At 33.7% G+C, this 22,198-nt stretch overlaps 1 protein-coding gene across 1 annotated transcript in view; it reads left to right on the forward strand.

Annotated features, from left to right (window-relative positions):
* The window catches only part of LOC133184527 (uncharacterized), a 55,238-nt gene that overhangs the window by 6,161 nt on the left and 26,879 nt on the right, over positions 1 to 22,198 (forward strand). The window contains 4 exon segments of the mRNA XM_061319617.1: positions 9,603 to 9,778; positions 12,193 to 12,365; positions 21,601 to 21,664; positions 21,872 to 21,953. Coding sequence (XP_061175601.1) covers positions 9,603 to 9,778; positions 12,193 to 12,365; positions 21,601 to 21,664; positions 21,872 to 21,953 — 495 coding nt within the window.

A 22,198-nucleotide genomic window follows, 5' to 3' on the forward strand; every position in this document is an offset into this window, starting at 1 on the left:
TCTTTCTGATTTTTATTTTTGGAAGAGCCAAAATGCAGGTTCAGACATCTTGATTTGCCTTCAGGTAAAATATTTATAAAAGCACTTCTCTTCCGCTGTAATCACCACATCAAAGAAAAACAAAATGATCTGGCATCGAACACCAAAAAATCTCCCATGCAATACAACAGAACATCAACTTCTAATTAACCCAAATCATAATGACACGTGTAACTAATAATTAGTTGTCCACTGTATCAACCACCAGAACCATTGTGCATTAGTGTATCAAGTTTCGCCTACTGCATATCAATTAAGTTTTAAGGTGCGCCGAAGTCTTGCGCCGAACGTTGCCCCCTCTCAACGCAATATGAAAGTAAAAATTAACTTACCTCTATAAACTAGGAAGACGAATAGGAACGGGAGGTCTTGATAGAGAAACTGTAATAACCGGGATATATTTCCCTATCAGAAACTGTTAATTGACAATTACACCAGACGTATTCTGTCAGTCACTCTTCATCACTCGAAATCCGTGCGCTATTGCTGCACGTGCATACCTATATAAGGATAAGTCGTCTGCTATACTCACCCTCTGTACAACGAGCTCTTGATTTAAATCTCGGCCTCCTTGAAGTCGAAAACCCCAAGGGGTTTCGAACGAGTCCCTAAAAAGCCGGACCAGCATCGCTTTAACCTAGTCGATTTCAAGTTGCCATCCTGTAAAAATATAAGTTTTTATTTATCATCAGATCAGTTTTCACCTTCAACTGAAACCGAGGCGGCAAGATGGATCTTGGAATGCGACTTATGCCAATCGAATGCAAGGAAAAGTTGTAAATACACCTATCCGCAAAATCAACAGTACCCACGTATATGTTTGCCAAGAAGATGGGAGAAATTGTGTGTATGTGTTGGATTACATGCAACACTGATGTTTATTACGCAGAACATAATGCTCTTTTCTGTAACAATATAACAGATACCTTGAGATGTTGTATCTGATACAGCACATGTCAAAAAGTGATAATTCACATCAAACACACAGCACACGCGGGCTTTACCTTTAGCCTCTGTTATGCTAAGATAAGCGATCTTGAACAGAACAGGTTTCACGGAAAAGTACATTTTCGCTTATCCATTAAAATAAATGTATATGTGACAAATTTACAATGTATTATAACAATTTTTGAAAATAAAATTAGAATGCATGAAATTCCACGCTAAATTGCATTCAGATAAGCTGGAAGCAAATTTTTTAAAGTTACATTGTATATTTAAAGGCACTTGAGTAATCTTTGTGAAGAATATTTATTAATGCAAGAAATATAATATGCAAAAAGTTATGTTTCAAGAAGTACCCATTCAGAGAACACAAATCTCGCGAAACAATGGCAAAAAGTGCCTTTGAAGTGTAAAATATTAATTCATTTTAATTTTCTGGACATTTTTCTAACAAAAATATAGGGATATCAAACCAACAGAAAAGGGGTGTTGTTAGTTATCAAACAGTTACAGACCTGACTTTGTCCGCGCACCACTGTCCCGGCTTCTGCTAGTCCCTTCACAACTGAAGCCAATTACTTTCGGCACACGCCATTCCTAATTATCAGTTACCTAGATTTTCGTGGTAAGATTGAGGGAGGGTTACACAATGTCTAATGGGGGAATGCTTTGCCAGTTCGGGTCCTGCTATTTGCCATTCAGCAAGTAGTTGGAATGGGGTGTGCGTATATATTGGTTTGGGTTATAAGTAAAACATATGCTGTCCAAACACTCGCAGAAGTTTTTGAGCAACAAGGTGATCAAAGTATACTGGGCTAGCTGATTACCTGCTTGATTTTATCGCTCAATGGCAGATGAAATGCTCACAAGTTCGTCATAATCCAGTTCAGGGAAAGAAGACTGTTTAAATCAGAAAGCAATAATTATCTATAAAAGTGAAAATAAGTAATACTGATATATGCTTGTATATGCGTTATACGTTACGATGTAACCTAATATATATAAAAAAAATATTTACGTTATTTTTTTCGGGGTTGCTTGGTTCCATAAACATGGTTCATAAACATGTGCAATTGTTGTATTTACAAACATGTCACACTGTAGGTACACCTGATGGTGTTCATAGATGCATTTGCAGCATTAATCAAAACCCATCTAATTAAAATTAGATGTTCCGAATCCGCTACCTCTTCTCGGAACATCTAATTTTAATTAGATTGTAATCAAAACAGTCCATGTATATAAATTCTGATTCCATATGTTATAATAATCTAATACAAATCAAATTGCTTGAATATATGGGAACATATATTTTGATATATTGTGTATAAATTTGTTATGGACACACATAAATATAATCTGGACACTATATTGGATTAATTAGTGGTTGATGCTGAATTCCTTAAATAATTTTTGAATAAAGTGTCACATACGAATTAATCACATACTAGTATTCATCTGTCCACTGTGATGTTGGCTTTTTGAGATCAAATCTCACCACTGAGGTAAGCTAAACTTTAATTATTTAATGTTAACATGTAAAAAGCATTGCAACCGGTGTTCTAAAGCAAATTTAAGGTTCCCTTTTCCAGAAATTCCGCCGGGAACATTTGCCAGGTGGTAAAACTTCCCCTGGATTATTTGCAATATAAAGGTCTTCCCCAAAAGTGAAGAAATCTCTATACCATTAAGAATGCCTTCCCCTCGGAATTTTTGCAATAGACATGTAGCATAGACCCCCCCTCCCGCGATTATAAGTTTGCCAAATTTTATTTGCAGTTTTTATGTAAAAACCAAAGAGAAAATGTAGAATAGGGATATTGTTGATCAATTCATTTTTAAAATTTGCAATGAAAATTAATATTGTTTACATCGTATTTTTTAGCCGTCACGGTAGCTCAGTCGGTAGAGCGCTCGCTACGTGATAGGAAAAAGGCCGTTGTGTTCGAAACACGGCCGCGACTGACTTAAGTCGGAAAAAAAATAGGTAGCAATTTTTTCTTCGCCAAGCGCTCTTCACTTTGAAGTGAAAGTTGCGGGTCCTTCGGATGAGACCTTAAAAACTGAGGCCCCGTGTCACGTTAGGCGTTGGCACGATAAAGAACCCTCACTGCTCAATGGCCCTGAGTGCCGATTTTAAGGTCTAAATCTGAATTCCTTCACCGGTATATGGTGACGTCTCTATATGAGTGAAAAATTCTCAAACGGGACATTAAACAACATACAATCTATCAATCAATCGTATTTTTTTCTTAATTTGAAAGCATTAGACCTCGTCATAATTAGTGACGTTTCATATAACCTCAAGTCTTTGGTAAAAAATTTCAATTCAATCACGTCTACGTTGGTCACTTCTGGATTTCAACAATTCTTAACGTTTCTGATCTATCTGCTATACTAGTATAGCAAAACTTCTTCAATGGGAGAACATTTTCCGCTATTTGGCATTTCATCTGATGAGATTCTTTGCTGTGGGAAAAGTTTTACTCTTACAACAGGGGTGTGATTGCTGAAAGTATTTTAGTGGATTTAGTCTTTGTATGAAACAAAGGAAATTTCATCTGTCTCATTTTCTAAGTAATATGCGCTATTAATTTAGGGAGATCTTTAAGTAAAAGAGTTCCACTATATCTGATTATGTTTTTGGCCTTTGAAACCTGTAATGCCAAAATGTGAACCCCTATCCTTTTCTGCATGGTGTGATAATGATGCAATATGTGTGAAATCAGTTTCAATGAAATATATAGTATATATGTAGAGTGCCAAATTAACTCAAATAATTTAAGATACAGGTATCTTAAATAATTTGGTATCATCAATCATTTGATGAAATTTCTTCAAATAATAAATGGGCTTCAATTCTGAATTATTGCTCACAATCGTCGATAACATGATTTTAATTTGCTGAAATGAAGCGAAATATTGCTCTCTTCAAATTATTTAATGATGACGTTTGCTCAGAGGACAAAAAATTCCACTGATAAAAATGAAAAACTACCTATTGTACATTGTAGACCTATGTTTGTAGTAACATTATTCACGTTCAAATAACTAGGTAAATGGCCTACTTTTTATGCTAGTGGCCCCTGAGTATTTATCAGGAAATACCTCAGTTTTTTTTTTTTTACACTATGTTTTACATTTTCTTTATTAATAAAAGCTCTTCAGATAATAAAATAAAATGAGAATCGGAAAAAGTATTGCTAAATAGTAAATATACACAAACAGCTAGAGTTTGATCAATAAACTTTCCAGTCTGAATTTCCTCTGTCATTTTTCTAATTTTACCCATTTTTAATTTATTATTACAAAAATCTGATAGGAACTCTAAACTATTCATAGCCTCACTCAGTTTACTTACATTGCCCTTATTCTGCTGGCATGAAAATTATTAAGAGGTCAATGATCAAAATCTTTAGATATGTTATCTGGAATGGGTTTTGTGCATATTTTTGATATTCTTTATTGCATGCCATTTAATTATTTGAAACAATACATGAGCTATAACACACCTAATATTTGCTAAATGATGTGAAAAAACACATAGAATCTTAACTTCCAGAATAAAAACACATAGAATCTTAACTTCCAGAGTAATATTGTAAGAAGAAAAAAATAATCTGGAAAAAAATGAAAAATTACAATGTAGTCCGAATTTCCTCTGCATCACTAAAAAATAAACCTATGATGTTTCATATGTTCTTCAAATAGTTAGAAATTAAATGTTAACATTGAAAATTATTTACTACACGCGAAATAATTCAATTATCACTCTCTTCAATTGAATTATTCATATCATTAATTCCATTTGTTGCGCGCAATAATTCTCTTAGAGAAAGCAACTATTTTTAAAATTAGTGATATCACGAAATCAACATAATTTAAATAATAATCTTTTGAATTGTGACTCTTTGTAGAAGAATTGATGCGTATCGTTAAACTCTTTAATTTCATAATACCCCTTGGGAAAATAACAGAATTCTGAAAATAGTTGTTCATCGTACCACTATTTAAAGGTGGAGACAAACCAATAACGTCATGTACCAGCTATAGCCCCATTGCCTTGCTTTATGAACATTTTTGAAAATGTCATAAATTCAGAAATTTCCGAATTTGTTATTAATCATGAGCACTTTCCCTAGCTGCAAGCAACAGCAATGTTTTCAAAAGCAAAGTGGTTGTTTAACCGCTTCTTTTAATATGCAAGAAACCCTTTTTCGTAATATTGAACAAGCCAGCAATGTGTACATTGATTTCCTGTTCTGCAGGGAATACGACAAGGAGGAGTTTTTCGTCATTCTCCTTATTTCTTGTGTTTAAAAAATGCTGTGACGTCATATTTTGTTTCACCTGGTCTAGTAAATTTCTTGCTGCCCTGCACTCCGTCCAATAAAACAAGTTGGTATGAGGAATGTAGGATATTAATTAGCATCGTAAATTAATATTTAAATTTAGCAGACTACTGTAAAGGAAATTGGCATATAAATAATCCACGGTGAACTGAATGTATCAAAGGAAATGTAGGAGAATTCGTGAAACCGAGCTTAAAATTCATAAATCCGCTGTTCATTATTATTAATTTCACACTGACTGGTTCACTCAAATTAGGAACATTCACAGAATCTGTGGGACACAAATCGAATCAGATGCACGTTTCCTTACACTCATTATTTGGCTTTTTGCTGGGTTGAATATCCATTTTCCGCATTTACTATTCCACTCATCAAATTTCAACGAGTTCTGGGATGCAAGTCTATATTTTCGGGTTGTGTTATATGGTCATTTCTTTTTCTGTGAATAGTTGCTCGTCTGCTCGCGTGTTGTTTGAGCCTCGTTGCTCTAAAGGAATGGTTGGAGTAAAAACCTTAAAAACCAAGAAAATTTGTTGTAAATTGATAATTCAGACATAGGCTCCCAACTTTACAACAGAAAACTTCAATTTTAAAGAGTGCTTGGAGGAAAATCCTTCGAATCATGCGGTTTTGCACAATCAAGAAACTGTTTCTTGAAAACTTTGAATTTATCTCCCGATTTTACAGTAGAAAACTTCAAGCTTAAGCTTGCATTTTGGTTTTCTCCATTAAAGACATCGTTAAGAATATCTCAATCTGAAGAGGTCGTTGGTTTTTAAAACGAATTTTGCGTTTTGCAATGTACGTCGTCATCCGTGGTGTTGCGTTAAATGAATAAATTGATTAAAGGGCAAATTGCGAACTACCTTCCTTCCGTTTTCGGTAGAACTAAAGTGATAAAGAATTAGAAATTTGTTTGGTTCCAACTGACAAAGCTTGTAACAATACAGCAAGAGAACTTAAAAGAACTTCGTTTTAATTCCACATCTGATAATCCAACCTATACTCACAGTTCCTTTTCAAAACAAGATGTGTTTGTGAAACACTGTGCCCTCGATGGTAACACAGTTCTGGAGTAGGACGTAGACTACAGTGCAATAGCTATGGCCAATGTTAAAGTTTTTCAAATGTAGGTAAAAGGTCACAGTTGATGTCACATGATCAAAAATTTCTGTACCAATGGAAAGGTCTTGTCATAATGAACACTCATGTCAAACATTAAAGGGTTAAAGTTGACAACAAACAAACAGACAGACAGACAGGACAAAAACAATATATCCCCGGGATCTTTCAATCCCGGGGCATAAAAATGAAATTCTTCAAAATCACTCAAAATTTAAACACTTTTAACACTCCAGTCAATGGAAGTGAAGTGGATTTACCGTATCTATACTGGATTCCAAAACTTCATAAAAATCCTTACAAAGATATATTGCGGGGTCCAGAAAATGTTCAACCAAGTCCCTATCCTTACTCCTCACCTAAATGTTAACTGGTGTGAAGAAACTTCAAACGTATTGTGTGCTACAGTATATTCAAGAAGTGGTGTAAATCAAACGTGGATTATAAAAAAACTCCAAAGAACTTTTAGAAAATTTAAGATCTCAAAACTTTTCAAATATCAATAGCGTCAAAACATACGACTTTTCTGCGCTTTATGGAACCATTCCTTACGAAAAATTTATATAGAAAATTCAAAAAAGGTGCTTTTTGACATCATAGACAATTACCTCCTCAATAAAAATAGAACTATTTTTGTATATTTTCATTGTGATAGGTCGTCTATAAAATTACTTTGTTAAAGATCATTCTGATTTTACATATATTGTTGCTATTATTAAAAAGATGCTTAAATTCCTCATTGACAATATCTAAGTAGTCTTTGTAGACCAGGTCTTCCAACAATCTGTTGGAAATTCGATGGACACTAATTGTGCTCCTTAATTAGCCGAACTTTTTTATATTCTTATGAAGCAGAATTTATACAAAAACTTCTACACAAAATGAAGAAAGCTCTTGCGGTGGCCTTCAACTCAACATTCAGATATATCGACAGTTAACCTCCTAGGCACCTGATCCCACCCCTGGTGTTTCCAGAGGTCCATGTTCTTGCCCTGTTCACGATTTGTTTTGTTTACTGGAATTATGAGATTGATCACTGTTATCTCCACCTTTTACATTGTTAAGTGTCTGAGGCCAACTTTAAAATATTGTTTGCTTGCCCTCTCCCGACCCAGGATGAAAAATTTGGGTCGGTAGGTAGGTGGGGATTTTTTTTTTCAAGAAAATTTCATCATCAATGCTGAATTTTCAAAATATATTTTCCGGGATGCATAAAAAATAATTGCTTCATGGAGGTTCAAAAAAGTTTTGAGTCGGGCCATTCTTAGCCAGTCGGTCGGGAGAGGGCAACCAAACAATTTTTTAAAGATGACCTAATAGAACTAGCTTTTAGGCATGCGTAGTATACATTAAAAATGTTGCAATGCGGATAAATAGGACTAAACAAAATTTATATTCATGTTTATCGAAATAAAACCGTAAATGGCTTGATGATTTCTATTATTGAAAAACTACAGTAGTAAATTCAAAGGCCTGCCTTAATGAATAAGGCCAGGTAAAAAACATCAAAGCAAAACAAGAATACCTGTAGCTGTCCAAATGTTAACAATGGGAGTGTTCGACATAAGTCTCACTTATTAGACTCTCCTCGGCGCTAACATTCCTCGGACAGTCTGATATCTGACGTAATGGACAGTTTTCAGTTATAACTATTACATATCAATGAACTTATTGTCAATCTTGAAAAATCTAGCATAAATACCGGCATATTTGGTACAATTAGCAACTGTCCAATACTAGTATATAGACGATATCAAATGCATTGGAGTCACTTCAGCTGCACTACAATATTCACTTGATAGGCCAGTAGGAACCGGGGGCAAGGGGGAAGCCCCCCTCCTTTTTTTTTGCTTTGCTTGTCAAAGAATTTTTGTAAGGTTGTGTTCCCAAACTAGATTTGTTATTAAAGTTACATGCCCCCCAAAGTGAAACTGAAATGGTTTCCTACGGACCTGCTTGACATTTCATATAAATATTCTAGGATATGGTGCTTTTTTCTTCAATCTCCAACTTTTAACAACCTTTCTGCAACCAATTATCAATGCCTGAATGTTTTTCAACACGTTATTTGAAAAAGATACTCAGAACCTTCCTATACAGACAAGTGTTTTCAATACCCTGTCTATCAAATCTGAGACCTGGGGCCCGTTTTACGACTATAAGACGAAAAACTTGAATTGAGTGAAATCTTGCAGAATAAATGATTTTGTTAAAAATTGCATGTATAAAATATTTTTTTCGAATTGTTCTTTTAAAAAAGAATGAACCCATTTTCAAATATAGTAAAAAAGAAAGTTATACCCAAGATTTTATTTTGTCTTAGTCGTAAGTTCTTTTGTAAAACGGGACCCTGTTGCGCGACTTTGTTGCATGGATCATCGTTTGATCAGAGTTTATAATAATTCTCAGAGGGCATTTCCATTATGGAGACTGACGACTATGCATTTGATTCTGAAGGGGAAAGGGGGGGGGGTCATTTTTTTCTTCTAGTTATTAGATTATTAATTTTCATGCCACTGAAGGACAGATTATTGATTTCCAAAATAATCAGGGACAAGTTATTATTTCATTATTTACTGATTTTCTTTTTTTGGCGCTACAATGTGCGTACACAACTGGGTCCCGTTTTACAAAAGAACTTACGACTACATTAATTTGAAAAAAAATTATTAATCTCTTTTTAAGGAAATTTGAATGATATTTTTATGCAAGCAATATTGAACAGAATAGTTAATTTGCAATATTTCAATATGAGGTTAAGATTTTGGTCTCGGTCGTAAGTTCTTTTGTAAAACGGGATCCAAGCTGATTTCCGTATTACAGTATCGATATTTGTCTTCTAATTATTTGATCCGCCTAGCTGCGAACAGCACATCTGTCGTCACAATTATATTCCAGCGTGACGTCATATTCTATGCATCAAGCCAAACCACATTATGGATCAGACAGGACAAGCAAAGAATTTTTCAACTTTTCTGCGAAAGGGAGAGGGTATGTCTGTGCATAAAATGATATTAGATCATTTTTGGAACTTTAAGTGCAAAAAAGATCAAGCATCAATTATGTCTACTTAAATATTTCACGTTTGTTTGGGTGGGGGTAAATCACTCCTTTCATTTTTGCTGTGCACAACAGGAATTATAGAAGTAGAGCAAAATGATCTGCGTTTCCGAAGGACTAGTCAAGCAGCCATTTTGGCCCAGCTTCCCAGCAGACAAGCGCTACACTCTGAAGCTGGTCTCAGCATAGAACGACGTTTGTCATGCACTGCGAGAAGAAAGTCAGAACTCTCATTTCGGAGGGACTCAGCATCACCTTCGGTAGTGTATATATTATAGAGGATCATATATTATAATACTGAATTAATTATATTTGTTTGCAGGTGCCTTTATCTAATGTCCATTTTTTCTGTCTTGGAAAAGTTCTCATTTTCACAAAAATAATTGCAAGCAACAAAATTTAAAGACAAACTTGTATAAGTTAAGAAAAAAAGAAGAAAAAATGAAAAACACACCCATCCCCTCCACAAGTCTGGGAAAAAAAGACCCCAGGCGCGGATCCAGGAATTTTTTCCAAGGGTGGGGTGGGTGGGGGGTCCACCCCAGTCAAAAATTTAAAAAAAAAAATTTCCTAGATCTACCCAGCAATTTTTTGACAAACAAAGCAAAAAAAAAAAAAAAAAAAAAAAAAAAAAAAAAAAAAAACCTAAATTCCCTTCCCAAACGTATTTAACCCAGAAAATTTCTTGACAAGCAAAAAAAAAAAAAAAAAAAAAAAAAAAAAAAAAAAATATATATATATATATATATATATATATATATATATATATATATATATATATATATATATATATATATATATATATATATATATATATATAAAATATATATATATATATAAATATATAAATAAATAAAACATCCCCCTATAAAATCCATTTTTTAAAGGTGAAAAAAAAGCTATTTGGTGGTGATGGGGGTGCATGTTTTCTAGGGGGGAGGAGGGTCCAAAGTCATTTTTATATGCTACTAACAGTATATACTTTTAATAACTCTGCAAATTCCAGCGGGGGGGGGGGGGGGGGGGGTACCCTGCCCCCTCTAGATACCCCCCTTCAAAAATAAAAATTCATTGTTTGTGGTATAATGTAGGCAAAGTACAATGTACAGATACCAGGTTACACTTCTTTTTGGTACCTTAAATTCAGGTAGATGCAAATTAATATTGTTTAAAGGTTTATGTGTGATTCAATGAGTTGTCCTTAGTTTTACATATAGCTGAAACCAAAGGTTCAAGAGAGTTTTTTTTTACTTTTCTATTGTTCATTATCTGTCTGTCTATTAACTTTTCAGCTAAAAATATCATTTCAAAACGGGCCACACTAAATCATCTTAATATAGGCCTTTCAACTAATTTTTCAAGTTATACATATGGTAAAAAACAATTGATAGATATATTTGTAGGTACATGAAATTCTTAAAAAAAGATTATAACCTATACATACCTTTGATTAAATCATAAAAAAATTAATTATTAATATTTGATTTGTACGATGTGATGTTTTAAGGACAGGTAACTCAAATGTAAAACATGACCAACAAAGTGCCGATTTTTGAGTTATCTTTTATAGGAATGACATATAGGCTGCTTCATTTGGTATTGTTATGTACACAAAAGGGTTCCTTATATTCTTTGGTACACAAAAGGGTTGACCAAAACAAGGAAAATGCCTTCACTCTATACCTGGAATAACGGGATCAATGAATGGGGAACGGACTATATTCAAGATTTTTAACTCTTCCTAACAGTTGTTACAAAAAAGAAAATATAATGCTATGTTTTTTTTTGTGCATTGTTGTGCTTCATCTATAAAGATAAATATTTCTACAATTAAATGCAACAATAAATTATCTTATTCTTTTCACTAAGCAAGAAAAAGAACGATCAAGTATAAAAATTTAATCAGATCAAAATTAAGAAGGGGGATGGATTTCACTTTATATTTTTATTAAAAATTTCACTTATATATTATTGTACAGTGTCTATAACTACATGATAATTGAGTTGAACATTTGAACTAAATTTTAAAACCACTGGATTTCCCTGTCAGTGAAGGAACACTTGGGAAATGCTAAAACTTCAGATTCTTAAAAACAATTAGCTTCCTCGGACCCGCTCTAAACAAGTTCCGGTAATGGGTTATCGTTCTTTTCATCGAACCCTAGCGGCAGTTGAAAGGCCTACTTAATATGCAAACATTGAAGTTCTTTCTTCAAACTTTAGACCATAAAGTTAGAAGGGGGCTAAAATTAGGGATCAAATTTCATATAATGCATGTATACAGGGGGAAAAAAAATCTTTTTATAAAAATCTCTTTCCACCAGAACAGCAAGACCATGTTAGTCATAATGATAAAGAATGGATTCAAGTTTTGTGAAATCATAACTTCTTGGGTCTAGGATGGGGCAACAGTATGGGGGCAAATTATTTTTCAAGGGGAAAAATTTTTGAAGATGAACAACAGCAGGGCCAAGGTGAGCCTTGTGGCCCATAGGCCTCTTGTTTGATGTAAAAATTCAAAACTACTCATGTTTAATTGTATATCCTTGCAAAAAGAACAGGTGATAGCTCAATCATTACAAATGAACTAATTAATATATACACTTTAAGATTAAATTACTATCTGACATGTCATATAACTAAAGATGTTAATATTTTAAAAAAAAATATCTAGGTACTGTTTGATGTGGAGGATGAGGAAGAAGATGATGAGAGGATCATGGCCACGAGACGAATGTCTCACTTGATGAGCATGACTGATGGTATTGATGGGAAAATGGATCAGTGGGAGAGAAAACAGAGCATCAAGAGTATGGTGGCCAATATCCAGACCAAACGCAAATACAGGTTTTATTTTCAAAAAAATTACTTTTTCAATATATAAATGTTATATATTTATGTATTACTTTGACGCATTTTACACATCAGGACAAGGACTGCATGTGTCAAACTAAGGAAATTGGTTTGGATACATATTTGCACAGTTTGAGACTGGACCACTATGGGCAGCTCTTGGAATTTCAGGCTTGTTAGCTTGAAATTTTGAGCCAGTAAGGCCCAGATATATCAAACTTGTCAGTTGATTTGAAAGCATCTGCGGTATTCTTGGAACCTCTGAATATGAGAATGTCTTTGTTGTTTGTTGTTAGGTCATTCGTTGCACAACTTGTGGAACTTGCATTGATCGAACTGCACAAGGTTTATGCATTTTGGTACTGCTAGGTGTGACCTCTCAATAAATTGTCATAGTGATTAACCTTCAGGATTTTACAGATACTTATTTTAAGAATCATCAAATCAAATCATAAAATCTTGTTATTTGATGTATCCAAGGGCTTTAGGGTATGATAACCTATAAAAGTAGGTCAATGTAACCCCATTTTACTAATTCAGTGGCTACTCAGTCAAGTTTGTATGTACATTTTTGCATACTACATGTATGCAAAAATTTAGATATTATCAAATAATGACAAATTGATGCATATAGGATAACATTGACCTGTCTTTATTTGAAATTTACATTGTGCAATGTCCTTTATTTTAAATGACTTCCACAAGATGGGCCCTAGAATCATTCATTAAACTTTGACACTTGAAGCAACTTTAAAATAACGTTTAATGTATGGCAACTAATTTATAGGTCAACGTGACTTACCTATGGATTTTTATTGCAATCCTTATCACTGGAAGCAATCATAAGCTTCAATTTGTGACATCTTATATGGAGGTCAGAATGACCTCATTGTGGGGTGGAGCATATTGTAAATGTAGCATGAAAAGAAAGACAACTCTCGTTTGCAGACTTGGATTTAAAGTTTAAAGTGCCTCTCGTTTATTTCATAATTCTTGTTCATATTTAGACAGGTGATATTCGTACCTGAGATTAGTTTACATGTATAATTTTTTATGCTAAAGGGCAGATCACTCTAACTGCATATAGGTACATGTAACATGGAATTGGAACTCTTCTGTGTGCAGTGTAAAGAAGGTCCTTAAGGCTTAAATAAACTTAAGATAACCTGAGCAATGTTATATTGCACAAATAGAAAGGGAGAATCATAGGCAATATAGAATAATTATATTTAAACACTAAATAAATAAATCAATATTAATCAAATTTTACAGATTTACCAAACAGAAATTCAGTTTGTCCATATTTAAAGTAAATTTTTATGCTGAAGTGATAAATAATTGATAGCATTGATCTTGGGGAATCCCTGGGGTTTTGAACTAATGATTTTTTTCTGATAATGAACAGGAAGTAAAATGCCCATATCATGCTTTCAATGTCAATGTCAAGTATTAAAATAAATCATTATTGACACCTTGTTGGTGCAGATATTTACACATGCCTCAAAGCTTTAAATCATATAGAAGACTTCTAAAGCAGACTTCATTTTTTTGGATTGATTTTTTTTAGTAAATTTTTGATTTTAACTGAATTTTCCTCTCATGGCCAAAAAAGGGGGGAATGAATATTTTGGTTTAATTTTTAGGTCACCTGAGTCACTCAAGTGACCTATTCCTATCTGTTTTCGTCCGTCGGCGTCCGTCGTGCGTCGTCCTTCAGTCGTAAACTTTTGAACATTTTCAGCTTCTTCTCTTGAACCACTGAACCAATTTCAACCAAATTTGGCATATAGCATCTATGGGTAAAGGGGAACAAAAATTGTGAATTTCATGGTCCCTGCCCCCCTGGGGCCTGAGGGCTGGGGCTAAAACCACCAAAATTAATGCAGTCTTTAAAAATCTTCTTCTTTACTCCTAAACATCAAGCAGTCAAACTGTTGGCATGATTGTAGTAAGCATTGAGCCCTCTACCAAAATTGTGAAATTCATGGCCCCAGGGTCAGGGGTTCTGGTGCTAGGGTGGGGCTATATAGATCATATAGTGAAAGTGCATTATTCCTTTGAAAATCTTCTTCTCTGCTCCTGGGTATTAAATAAAGTAACAAAGTACATAGTTATGATGAGCAAGAGTGCCTCCTCGAAAATTGTGAATTTCATGACCCCAGGGTCAGAGGTTCTGGTGTTAGGGCGGGTCTCTATTGATTATATATTGAAAATGGATTAATTCATTGAAAATCTTCTTTGCTCCTGGGTATCAAATAAAGTAGCTAAGTACATAGTTATGATGAGCAAGAGTGCCTCTTCCAGAATTGTGAATTTCCTGGTCCTAGGGTCAGGGGTTCTGGTGTTAGGGCGGGGCTCTATTGATTATATAGTGAAAATGCATTAATTCTTTGAAAATCTTCTTCTCTGCTCATGGGTATTAAATAAAGTTACTAAGAACATAGTTATGATGAGCTAGAGTGCCTCTTCCAAAATTGTGAATTTCATGGCCCCTGGGTCAGGGATTCTGGTGTTAGGGTGGGTCTGTATTGATTATATAGGGAAAATGCATAATTTCTTTCCAAATCTTCTTCTCTGCTCCTGGGTATTATTCAAACAAAGGAAGTGCATGGTTATGATAAGGAAGAATACCTCTTCCAAAATTTTGAAATTCATGGCCACTGGGTCAGGGGTTCTGGTGAAGAGGGGTGGGGACTCTAATTGATTATATAGTGAAAATGCATAATTTCTTTCAAAATATTTTTTCTACTACTGCTTATAAAGCAAAGAAACAAGTATATAGTAATGATGAGCAAGGGCTCTTCTTCCAGAATTGTGAGTTTATGGCCCCTGGGTCAGATGTTCTGGTATAAGGGTGGGGCTTTATTTATTCAATAATATAGTGAAAATGTATTTCTTTGAAAATCTTCTATGCTTCTGGGCATATTCGAGGCAAACATAGTAAAGGTTTTAATATGCAAAGGTATTTTTACCAGAATTTTGAACACCTGGACCATTTAGTCAAGTGTTCTGGTCCTGGCCAGGGCTCTATTAACTTGTATTCTGCTGAGCAAAGTTATTCCCCTTTACCATTCACCTTTCATAATTAATCACTGTAAACAATGTATTTGAAAGGTTAACAGAATAAAAGAATTATGCAAGAAAATTTATACAAAAAGTACTTTCATAGTTTTAATGATCAGGTAGACTTGGAAATAATAGATGAATAAAAACAAAAAGACAAAAATAACTTATCTTTTTAAATGTTCTTCAAAGGCCAAGAGAGGCCAATGTGAGAAGTAATAATATGGGGTTAAAAATAGACATTTTGTTAATAGTCTGCATGGTAATACATGTAGTGATAAATGGGGGACAGATAGATACTAGATCAATTATTTTCTTTATGCTAATCATACTATTTTTCTTGCTTTTGGGCAAAAAAGCTTCATTTATCAGTTTATGGATCCTCTTAATTGTTGTATTGTACTCAGGTGACCATTAAGGCCCTTGGGCCTCTTGTTTTTCATATAGATATTGAAATAGTCTGATATCTTATGAAGCCAATAATTGTAAAACAAATAAATTTCTGATTTAAGAAAAAAAATTAGCTTAAAAAAACCAAACAAACAAACAAAAACACACAAAAAAAGAAAACAAAAAGCAAATAAACAAATATAAAAGAAAAGATTGAAAATAAATAAATATTGATACTAAATATTCAGAAATTAAATAACAGACATTTCCTTGATAGCTATATATTTTAAATATAAATGTCATTGTAGTTTTGATATTGTAACTTTTTGTGTGTCTATTTATCTTATCAGTTCTCTTTACATAATGATAAACACTATTAAACACTCTGTTCAACTGTGTACTGTCAGTGCATTTGTCTTAACCTTGTAATGCTTCAAACTTCATTTTTGCCTATTCCTGCACACATGCTTTTTTGTGACACAAGAAGAATGTAAAAGTTCGATCATTTGTCTTATCAGTATTGAATGTCTTATCTATAGCATTGTGCAGGGGGACTTAGGTCCTGTCACAAACTGTGTACCCAGTCAGCCTAGAGTTTTTTAAGTGCAGTCCCAAATCACTTTTTTTTTAAATTTGAAATGGCACATCAGTGGCAAAAGAGAGAATTTGACCAGTACCATGGTCAGCCAAATAAAGGTTATTATAATCCAGGTTTTGAAGAAGACATTGTCAGAAGGGGACCAGATTATCAGTTCCAGAGGGATTCTTACCTGGATGCTAGAGATGATTTTGATTCCCCAGACTATCAAGATCCAGATTTATATAGAAGTAGTGATTTTGAGTCACAGAGGAATAGAGATTTTGACTTGAGGAATGGGGACTTTCATTCCTCAAAGAATGGAGACTTTAATTTACCAAGAAATAGAGACTCTAACTCTACAAAGTATAGTGATTCTGACTCATCAGGATATAGAGACTTTCACTCTTCAAGGAATAGAGGTTTTGATTCATCTAGGAATGGAGACTTCAACTTATCTAGGAATGGAGACTTTGATTCTCCAAGGAGTAGAGACTTTGATTCTCCAAGGAGTAGAGATTTTGATTCACTGAGGAATAGAGACTTTGACTCCTCAATGTCTCAAGATTTTGATTCACTTAGGTCAAAGGAGATTAGCACACCAAGACATTTTGAAGAAAGATCATACAGAGGAATTGAAAATGATGCATACAGTGATGGTAATGAAGAGTTTTTCCCTACAAAGATAACTCCAACCAAGTTTGATAAAGAATCAGGGGGATTTAGAAGAGATGGTGAAGAGTATGAGCGACTTAACCCAAGATACTATGATTACATGGACACTGGTTTCAGGAGAAGACATCATGAAGTAACACAAAGCAGTGACAGTGATGGCGAAACTTTTAATACCAGAATTGATGTTGACCATACTCAGAAGGACTTGGATGGGAAACAAACTTTAGTGGTCAGAAAGAGAAAAATGGAGGACAATGCTGACCAGCAGAGTGAGACCGCCTCACAGTCCAGCAGTCTAAAAGCTTTTGCCAGAAAGGGAACCTCCCGCATGTCTGCTTTTGTCCATACTTTGCCAAGCAATGAAAGAAGGATAAAAAATTTTCAAAATAGAAAATTGGAGGCTCTAGGCAAAGCCCATAATATAGAAGAATACACAGGGATTTACAGGTATAGGTTTTAGAACAAGAAAATAGTTTAGTGATGATGTTTCAGGTTGAATTTTGATTACCATTAATTCACATATGAAGATATTTTAGTACAAAACTTAACATATATATATAACTTTTCAAAATATTTTATTGGGTGTATTTGAATCTGACTTCTTTATTGTTTGGTTTATTATCATTTTTCAATGAAAAAATGTGACAATTCTTCAGAAAGTTGGTTGTGAAAGATTTGATGGTTTTTTTTGCACAGTTGATCTAATGTTCAATCAAACAATAAAATTGTAATGTACTGTAAATCATGCAAGTGTTATTTGCAACAGTTTTTATTCACAATTTGAAATCCATCTGCAATTATTAATTTACATGACTGAGGAATCTAAATTCTGCATAAATACCAATTAAATAACTGGTTCACACTGCAAAATATCTAAGAGGAAAAGAAAGTCACAAACTTGCAGATATTTCTTGCAAGCTAATAAAAAGAGCTCTTTGTTCACATATTACTGTATCTATTCATTTTCTCAAACAAACATATTTTTTTGTACTTTATGCTCTGTGAATTAAAAAACATGAAATTTTCGATGTATGCAGAATTTTTCTAGAAAGTGATTGTAATATTGTACTGTCAATTTGACAATTTCAAGATCATGATGCATTTTTTTTTCGGGGGGGGGGGGGGGGGGGGGGGGGGGGTAGCAACTTTAATGTTTATAGGGCAAGTTTGCACTGATATAAAAATATATGTTTAGATAGGTAAATGCATATTTTGCTTTGTGAAGAATTTTTTTCCATGTAGATAAATTCATTGATCAATATTGGTGATATTTAGAATTTTACTTCCTTACCCAAGGATTTTATTCATTTAAGGAACGTTTTTAAGTTTTGTGTGAGTTATTGGTCTGTAAATCACACAGACTTGTCACGTAGGCATATTTCATGAAGTGCGCTAGCACTTCATGAAAAATATGTCTACGTGCAAGTCTGTGTGATTTACACACCAATAATTCACACTAAACTTAAAAACATTCCTTACATTTACATTTTACGTGTTCAAAAGCACAAAAAATATACTCAATGTTTGAATTATTCACTGCCCTTTATCGTTACATTTTTATTAAAGTCTCTATAGCTCATTGTGAAGTCACTTTAGCGCGAATTCCTCCCTGCATATTTCTACGCGTGAATATACAAGAATATGGCATTCAAATCAATTTCACAGTTGGCTTAGTAGTAAACAGTAAATGTAAATATGTCGATATAAGTTTAAAGTGCCAAATATTCAGACCATTTTTGTAACCTGCATGGTTTTGAGCTGGTTTTTTGATATCTGTGTATATGAATTGTTTTTCTGTAAGCATTTCCAATCCAAACTGACAACTTCATTTTAAGTTATTAGAATTCTTAGATGTTTGTTCTTTCTTTAACATTAATTTTGTAGGAGCATTTTAATTTCCTTTTCTGAAGTTTAGAATGCCAGGTTTTCCAAACTTTGCATACTTAAGGACATTGGCAAGTCAGGGCTTTCCGGAGAAAAAAGGTTAAATACATGGGTTTTTTCACTTGTAAAATAGTGATTGAGAGTGATCTCCCGTGTAGAATTCTCTAAGCGGTGAAAACCAGTAAAGCGTATGTTATAGAGGTAAACAAAAGCACGCGTACTTCCTTCAACGGGTAGAATCTTCTATACAGCAAGAAAGAAAAGTAGTAATGGCTTTGTTGTACATTGTATTCAGGGACAAAGAGCAAGCAGGTCGTCATTTACCATAGTTATGCTCAGTATGCTGGGAAGGGCAAAGATGTGACATATGCTGAAAGGTAGGTCGACCATGCCGACTGAGAACAGTTCTTAGGTCGTGTGAAGGAATCAGCATTTAGTAATTACGAATAAAAGTTAAAAATAAATCCATGTCAATATTTTTATGACAATGTATTTCAATCAATTCAGTCAATTACATGATAAAAACAATCAACCAGTCACTTGACCAATTTTAGCTGTTAAGGGACGCAACTCAAAAATGATGATCGGTGCCGGTATATCCATGTCTTTTTTCTATATATACATTTTCAACCAAAATATCTAGAAGTCATAGGAAATGAAGTTACAATAATGTATACAATACAAAAACTGTATGAAATAAATGGGTTTTGAAGAAATATTATGGTGAAAATTTATGTAGGTCCCTTTTATCAACATTTTACATAGGAAATGCATTAAGAATTGTAAAAACACTAATTTGACAAAATCTAAAAAAGAATGCTGGATTAGTAGGTAAAACGATCCAGAATATAGCCTATTTAGTACATTTAAACCTACTCAAAAGTTCTTGAAAAATTCTATACAATAACCAGGAACCTTGCCAATGTCCTTAAACAGCTAAGTGTTTTTCAAAGATGTTTGTTTCTTTTGAAGTTGGAATTTAATTCAAAATGTGTACAAGGGAATCTGAAAAAAAAATCTTGTGTTCTTTCCACCAGCTATTGTTATTCTTCCTTTATCCACATTGTTTCATGTTTAGTCTTTTGATTTTCCTAAAAAAAAAAAAATGCAGGCATTTGTTTACCAATTAATCTACCAATGTTAAGACTAAACTGCAAGCATATTTTTCTTTCTAGCTTTTCTGGTGAAAGATAAGAAGTGTTTGTTTGTAAATCTGTGTGTTCCTCTTTAAAATATTTTTTTTCCAAAAATTCTTCTCCTCCTTAAGTTTTTGACTTATTTTAATAAATCTAGGTACACATGTGATGAATACAACAGGATACCTGATTCTATGCATTGGTTTTGATTTGATAAAAGATAAAAGTGTTCTATTTTAAGTAACAATGCAACACCAAAGTCAAATTCTACTCCTGTAGTGTTTAGCTCACCTGAGCCAAAGGCCTAGTGAGCTTTTCTGATCAAAGAGTATCTGGCACCCATCTGTCGTCTGTAACCTTTCCACATTTTCAACTTCTTCTCAAGAACCACTGGGCCAATTCCAACCAAACTTGCCACCTTCTTGGGTGAAAGGGATTTAAGTTTGTTCACAGAAAAGTGCCACTCCCTCTTTCAAGGGGAGATAATTTAGAATGTGTGAAAATTTGGTGGCATCTTTTAAAAATCTTCTTCTCAAGAACCACTGGGCAAGAAAAGATGAAACTTATGTGAAAGCTTCATTACATACTCTAAATTCAAATTTTTTCATATCATTTCCCCGGGGGTAGGACAGGGCCACGAGAGGGGGTCGGAGTTTTACGTAGGAATATATAGGAAATGTAAAAATCTTCTTCTCGAGAACAGCAAAGCTATGATTAGTCATATTATTATAGAATTATCCTCAGGTAGTGTAGATTCAAGTTTGTTCCATTCATGATCCCTGGGGGTAGGACAGGACCATAACAGGGGGTAAAAGTTTACCATAGAAATATTTAGGAAATCTTTAAAAATCTTCTTCTCAAGAACAACAAAGCCATTATAGAGAAGCAACCTTAGATATTGTAGAATCAAGTTGTTCAAATTATAACCCCCAGGGGTTGAGGGTGGGGGGGCATGATAGAGGGTCAAAGTTTTAAATAAGAATATATAGGAATCATCTTGAAAAAATCTGCTCATGAACAGCAAAGCCATGATTAATATATTATTATAGAAGCATCCTCAGGTAGTGTAGATTCAAATTTGTTCAAATTCAGGGTGGGGCTACAATGAGTGATTAGAGTTTTACATAGGAATACATTGGGAAAAAGTTTTAAAATTCTTCTGCTCAAGAACACAAAGCCATAAATAGTAATAATAATAATTGATATGGAAGCATTCTAAGGTAGTGTAAATTCAAGTTGTCTCCCTCCTGTTAACTTTTTTTTCATTACTGAACTGATTTCTGCTTTTTTCCTAACCAATGTGTGCTCAGGTGAGCGATGTGGCCCATGGGTGTCTTGTTAGCTTACTTGATCCAATTAATTTGATATAAATATAATTATTTTTACTTCTGATCTGAATAAGCCTAGACTTGAATATTTTTGTACATTTGAACATTATATATGTGTGTTATATTGAGTTCAGTATGTGATTTAGAAACTAACTTCTTGATTATTTTTGTTCTAGAGACCTGATTTTGCAAGAACCTGTTCAAAGTACTCATGGCTTGTTGAAGTACCGTAGAATAAAGGTAAGAGTTTCTTCAGAAAGTATATGGGATTTGTAACAGTTTCAGATACATGTTCATACATGTATATGGTAATAATGAGACTAATTTAAAAGTACATTAATTAAACAAGATAATATTTATTAATGTAATGATTGATAACTCTGGAATAAATTACATATATGTTTTACATAAATTCATGACATGTTACTACATTTTTTGCATATGAAGGCATGGCAGAATTTTAAACAACAAACCAAAAATGTGCTCTACCAATTAGAATTGTGGTCAGGGGCCTTTAAAGAAATAGAAGGTAAGAGGCAAAAAGTAAAGGCTCTTTGAAAGAATTTGAAATGGGGAAAGAGGGATAACTCTAAAAAGAATTCCTTGGTAAAGGATGATAACTCTGATGATTTGGCTCTGCTGCAGAAGATAACAAGTCAACACAGCCATTTGTAATTCTGGGAATTTGAGTAAGATTTATATAGAAGTAAAACTAACTTTATAATGATTATTGAAAATAAACAAATTCCAGAAAAAACACCCTTTGAAAATTAC

Source organism: Saccostrea echinata, unplaced genomic scaffold (genome assembly GCF_033153115.1).
Source record: "Saccostrea echinata isolate AGI-Se365-2 ecotype Australia unplaced genomic scaffold, CSIRO_AGI_Sech_v1 ptg000010l, whole genome shotgun sequence".
Lineage (NCBI taxonomy): Eukaryota > Metazoa > Mollusca > Bivalvia > Ostreida > Ostreidae > Saccostrea > Saccostrea echinata.